This window comes from Caenorhabditis briggsae (assembly GCF_000004555.2).
Source record: "Caenorhabditis briggsae complete genome, chrIII, whole genome shotgun sequence".
In the NCBI taxonomy this organism is placed as follows: domain Eukaryota; kingdom Metazoa; phylum Nematoda; class Chromadorea; order Rhabditida; family Rhabditidae; genus Caenorhabditis; species Caenorhabditis briggsae.
The window spans coordinates 9,200,153-9,206,272 of record NC_013490.2 but is presented as its reverse complement, the minus strand read 5'-3'; the positions used below and the strand labels follow the sequence as shown (position 1 = coordinate 9,206,272).

At 36.9% G+C, this 6,120-nt stretch overlaps 1 protein-coding gene across 1 annotated transcript; it reads left to right on the top strand.

Moving 5' to 3' along the window:
- Positions 1-1,189: 1,189 nt before the first annotated feature.
- CBG09964 lies at positions 1,190-2,223 on the top strand (the record flags this gene model as incomplete). The annotated part of the gene is made up of 4 exons (XM_045244225.1): positions 1,190-1,252; positions 1,296-1,472; positions 1,840-1,923; positions 2,023-2,223. The coding sequence occupies 4 exons, from the start codon at positions 1,190-1,192 to the stop codon at positions 2,221-2,223; spliced, it is 525 nt and encodes a 174-aa protein (XP_045094161.1).
- Between the last annotated feature and the right edge of the window lie 3,897 nt (positions 2,224-6,120).

Below are 6,120 nucleotides of genomic sequence, written 5' to 3'. Positions count from 1 at the left end.
TGTGGTGGAATTCGTCGACTGCTTTCTTGAGGTTTCGTAGTTGAGTAGTGTAGAGGTCTCCAGTTATTGTTTTGCCCTCGGGCAGAAGTTCCCAGTAGATGGGGCCGTCCACTCCCCACCACACAGAGAGCATAACTTTTTTCGGATGAAGGTCGGGTTTGGGGACATCCTGTGGGCTCTCTCCTTCTCCAACCCACTGGGATTTCCTGTGGTGATTATCGTAGAAGACCCACTTCTCATCTCCGGTTATTAGCCGGTCCAGCCATCGATCGCCCGCGTGGAGAGTGAGAAGAGTAATCGAATCGTCGACTCGGCGGTCAAGGTTGGCTTGAGTCAGGTGATGAGGTATGAATCGACCAAAAAGTTTTCTCATTCCAAGAGACTTCAAACCTTCAAGGACTGTGCTATGGTGAACTCCGAATGTGACAGCTAGTTCACGGCTAGATTGAAATGGATCCGATTGCAATGCGTGCTTCAGCTTGTCCAAATCCAACTCACGGGGTCACCCAGAGCGATCCTTTTCATCGAGCGAGAAGTCATCTTTTTCGAAACGATGGAACCAATTGCGAATAGTATTGTAGTGAGGGGCATGTGTGTTGTACACATTCTTCAAGAAAGTTTCCGAATCCTTCATCGTGGTGTGAGATAGGAAGAGGTAAATCAAAACATGTCTGATGTGAATAGCAGTGGGAACAAACATATCGTTTCAATTACAGATGAGGAGCAGGGAAGGAGATGGGGACTTGTTTATATGGAAGGTTCTTATCACCTTGTTATTCACTAGAGTCGATATCATACACAGCCTCCATATACGAGAACAGTGATTAAACAAACAGAGTGACAAAGACTTTCCCGCCAACCTAATACTTATTTCAGAGGACCATATGCAGCGTCAACTGTTCTTTCCTGGTATCAAAGAAAGTTTTTCAGTGCACATCATTTAATCAGGATAACTGATAACGGTCAATACGAAGGAAGCAATATCACTATTGCAAAATCACTTGGGGAACTCATTCAGATATTTGGAAAAGAGGAACCTATTCCATTGACAGTGTCACAGGTTCCGCGAGCAACATTCCACTCATTTTCAATAAATCCCTTATCTGAAATCCAACCAGGGAATGTGATTAAGCAAACGACAGAAAAGAAGGAATTCTTAAATGTAACAAGATCAAATACATCTGAAAATATGAATATTTCGGGCTTTGATAAACAAGAGAAACCAAAGAGAAAAGATGAGGAATCAAGTTCGGTGAGTTATCCGTTGCACGTTAATTAGGATAGATGTTTTGCAGAAAAAGGGTTCAGTTCTAGAAGAAAGGAAACGAAGAAGATCGAATTCACAATCCCTGTTACCCCCTAGAAAAAGTAGAAGAAGAGAAGGAATAGATAGATCCCGCTCTCCACTTCGCCATTACCTATCAGATGTTTCATCAGATAAAGAGTTGACAGATAATCGGAAGTACGGTCCGGTGAGAATCTAAATTCGAAAACGGTTTGAAAATGTTAGCTTGCTAGGAACTTCCGCCGCTACTACGTGAAGGGATTTTACCAGCAGAGGTTTCACCAGCAACAGAGAAAAAAGTACTACCGTTTTACCATGGGACAAAGAAAAAGATGGATTACCAAAGACTAAAAGGTGAGCTTCAGAGGATTTGTAAATCTACAAACTGACATTTTTCGCAGGAAAAATTGTAACTGAGTTAGCTGAATTTCTCCGATCCGATTACAAACAGCTGAAAAAAGAACAACGCAATGAACTGCACAGAATCGTTGAATCCTGGAAGATTCCAGTAGGATGAAGTTAATAAATAACGATTTGATTTTGAGATATTTCAGAAAAAATGCGAAGTGTGTCACTGCGAGATGCAAATGGCTGCCAATTTTTTGTCTCATGTATTGTCTGCGGCACATATTTCAAAGGTATCTTTACATGTTCAGTTCGAATTGATTATGGAGAATCTGACGGTGTTCCGAAGGAACGGGAGAGGTCTTATATTTTTTCAATTTCACTATTTACAGTGTTTGGCGGGAGTCAATACAAAGAAGCGTCGTTTCACCCTTGAATTGGACTATCTCCCACTGAGAAAAGAGATAGAGCATGCTAGACGCCGACATCTGGAATCTCCGCCGAAACCATCCCAGAAGGGTTCCCGCCCACCACCTTCCCGCAAACGAGATTCTCGTTCTCGTTCGCCTCCATATAACAAAAGTGCCAACTAATATTATCATAGTTTTCAAATCATCGGATTCCATTCACTTTTTTTCGGTATTATTAATGTTTGGCATATTTATATTGTCACTTGAATTCTAATTAGCATCACAACGATTTTTTATAGTAAATCTTCCTCTCATTATGATCTGCCGCGAGCTTACTGTCGAATAATTCGATCAATTCAATTGTTGTTTTTTTTTTTCACTTGCCATAACCTAGTATTGATGTTACAGTATATTTCAATAAAATAGAATCTCTTGAATGAGCTTGAATCAGATCAAACAGCTTTCAAATCCTCTCCATTTTTTTCTCTCTTGTGGTTTCATAACAAAAATAAACACTGGAAACTTCAAGCATCGAAACAATACATTTCAATGATGATTTTTTTATCAGCAAAATTATTGAAGGATTAACGCCTTTCTTCTTTCGCCGTCAACGACGAGAACCAATTGTGTTTTGTTTCGACTTTGGTCCTTTCTAGGTTGGAAGAGAGGAGATAGTACAATATTGAAAACATTTTCATTGAAAGATATTTTTTAAGATTTCAGTTTTCGAAATCAAAAAATATCGGATCAGATTTCAATAAAATCGGAAGTGGGGGTGTGATGATGATGATATAGAGTGACCTATAAACATCTGAAAATTCCTTGCGCTATAGTTTTTTATTTCACTTTGAAATTATATTTCACAAGAGAAATATGGTGTTTCCAGATTAAAATCTTGTTATTTGTTCAATTATAATCACAGATTCTTCAGCACGAGGTATGTAGGTTGTTACTCATTTTAAAACGGGCATAGTACACGACACGTGTTTTCAATATTAGCTTATCACTGATATATCAGTGGTTTGCGAGCGAAGTTACTGTAGTTTTCGAATAATATCACATCGGTCCAGAAGGCTCGGTCAGAAATCGCGCCCCAGCGTACTTCTAACCCTATGACCTACAGTATTCTTTTTCAGTTCCAAGTATAATTCTTTACAATAATCCTTTTCATTCCCAAATGTTTTTACCCTACAGTAATTCTTTCAATTTTCGAATAATGTTCTGTACAGTAATCCTTATTATTTTCAAGTATTTCCCCCTACAGCAACCTTTTGATTTTCGGATACATTTCCCTACAGTAATCCTTTTTATTTTCGGATATTTTCCCCTATTTACAGTAATCTATTTCGTTTCCCAATATTTTTTCCTACAGTATCCTTTTGATGTTTAGATGATTTTTCCCTACAGTAATCCTTTTGATTTTTGTATATTATCAAAAAAGAAATCAGAATTTTGAGGAAAGTGTTTAAATATAAATATCTATTTTTATGAAAATTATGAAAAATAGCAGCAAAATTTGCTTTCGCAAGACCCCATTGTTAGCCACTCTGACCAGAATATAATTTGAAAAAGTTTATCTGCAGCTAAAGGATTGTAAACTTTAAAAAAATTCAGTTCAACAGCTAGAATCAACATCCAGGATCCATTTGATTCAAAACCCGATGACACTCTTCCCCCCGACTTTTCGTTTCTCGGAAAACCAAATTTCCTTGTCATCATTCTTCAAAAAATTATTCTGGGATCTATTTCAATCTTTGACATCAACATGTTCAGCTGTTTTTTTCTCATATCGTTTGTCTGTTTTTTTTTTCTATTCAAATATCCGAAAACATTCACATGACATCAGAAGAATTGGTGTCGCGTGTTTCGAATTCCAAGAAAGCTATGAACTGTGAGGTGTGAAGTGTCTTTGTTTGATACATCAATTTAGTCAGTGTGCATTGGTGGAATGTCTTTCAGAAAAAAAGCGGAACCATTTGGAACTGGAACTAACTTCAAGTTGAACATTCTAAGTGTGCGAACTTCAGATTCCAGAGATCATCCTATAAGCAGTAACCTCTAAAAAAGGATCCCCAAGAAAAAGATCTGAAAATGGCCTACAAAGCTATTATGATAGCTGTTTTCTCTATTTTAGTCTTTCCTACTTTCAACAGCACAAAATTCTTATTGTTGATTTCTCACTCTTTAATGAATTATTTTCAGTTCTATCTCATTTTTGGCCTACTTAACTACAACTTCCTTTCGAGATTTACATCCTTTTCAGATTATTCATTCCGAGTTATTTCAACCTGTTTATAACAAAATTTCCTAAAATTCATTCGAAACGTTTCTTCTTCCTCTTTTTTGTCACCACAAAAATGTTCAGTGATTCCTTCCGTTCTGTTCGTTTCCTTATCGTTCTTGTTTGTTTTTCTAAAGAATAGTCTTCAAGTTTGTTGAAGAAATAACAACACAAAAAGGTTTTCATGAGCATCAAGTGTCATTTTTCAGATTGAATTTCATTTGTCTGCCAAAAGGACATTCATAGTCATTTTACAGGCTCAATGACACGCAAGTCTCCACCGCATACACTTCATTTTTTCATACTTGCAAACGGGACCTGTCATACATTCTTTTAGGATCAGTATTTTCTAGACGACTAAGAAAAATACGATAGAACTCAACCAGGACTACGAAAGTATTTGAGAATCTGCATCTTGTCTATGGAGAAAGTCCGGACCGGGCCTGGCCCTGGCGGTTTTTTCAACCCGTTTGGTCTGTAGCTTTGTTCTCAGGCACGATCATTTTGTAGTGCTCGTCAAGTTCTATCATATCTAACTTATTTAGTTCTTCAAAAATATTGAACCAAAACAACTATGACAATACCTGTTTTGGGCAGTTTTTCAAGTATGAATTTTTCTATGGGTCCTAATTCTGGCTCCAATTTTGACAATAACTAATTCTAATACATTCAAAATGATTTTTTAAAACTTTAAAAGCTTCACCAACATGTGACCCATCATATACCGTAAACACTCGAATAAGTACCACACAATCCGTAAACTTTGAACTCATATATCTCAATTCCTGTGAAAAATATCAACAATTGGTCAAAAGTCAACATGTTTAATATAACATTACAAATATTTTGTCAGTCGACCACTTTTTGATATCTTCTACAGGAAATGAGATATCTGGACTCAAAGTTGGCGGTTTGGGTGGCACTCTCTTATAGTGTTGTTTATATGGTACTTTTTTTTTTTAATTTGAAACAAACATATTTGAGCTGATTTTAATTGCAATACATTTTCCATTGGTTTTTGTTAGGGCTCACAGGTCTGCTACAGATTTTTCGAAAAATTAAATTCAAAGATTTTAAGCTTTGAGGACAGTCAAGAGAATTGGGTTTGAGGAATACAGCATGTAGCTTTATTCGGCTTCTCAGGGAATCGGAGCTCACTAATACAGGAATGGCACAATATATGACAAAAATGAATTACCGATCGAAGTTAAAGTTTCTAACTTAATGCTTCTGTCTCTTTAGAGCTTTGAAAATCAACATTCTTAACAGAGACGTCCGGATTCCGCACTCCGGATTCCGTGAAATATATTTTGTCGGGGTTCCGTATTATGTTAACCAAAAAGAATTCTCTGCCATGGGATTAGTTTTTAAACTTTCGCTACTAATGTTGCAAAAATAAAGCGTAATAGATGTTTTTAAGAATTTGTATGCCTAGGAGATGTCCGTATTCCGGATTCCTGATTTTAAGAAAAATATTTTATACTGGATTCCGTCTTCCCAAAAAGTCATTCCGGACATCTCTGATTCTTACCACAATTTATATTTTTCCAAACGCTAAAAAACTACAGTAACCTAAAAAAATTTCGAAATGCTTAAGGTCGGCTACCTTTTCCAATAATTGTTCAGGAAAGTTTTGATTGTTTAGTACGGTATTTTTTGAATGGGTAATTTATTTTTCAGAACTTTGGTTTAGTCAAATCGCCCCGAATCTGGCAAATGATTCGGAGGGTACAATAATTCGGGGGTACAAAGGGGTACAACGTGATTTAGGGGTACAAAACCAACAATTCGGGGGTACA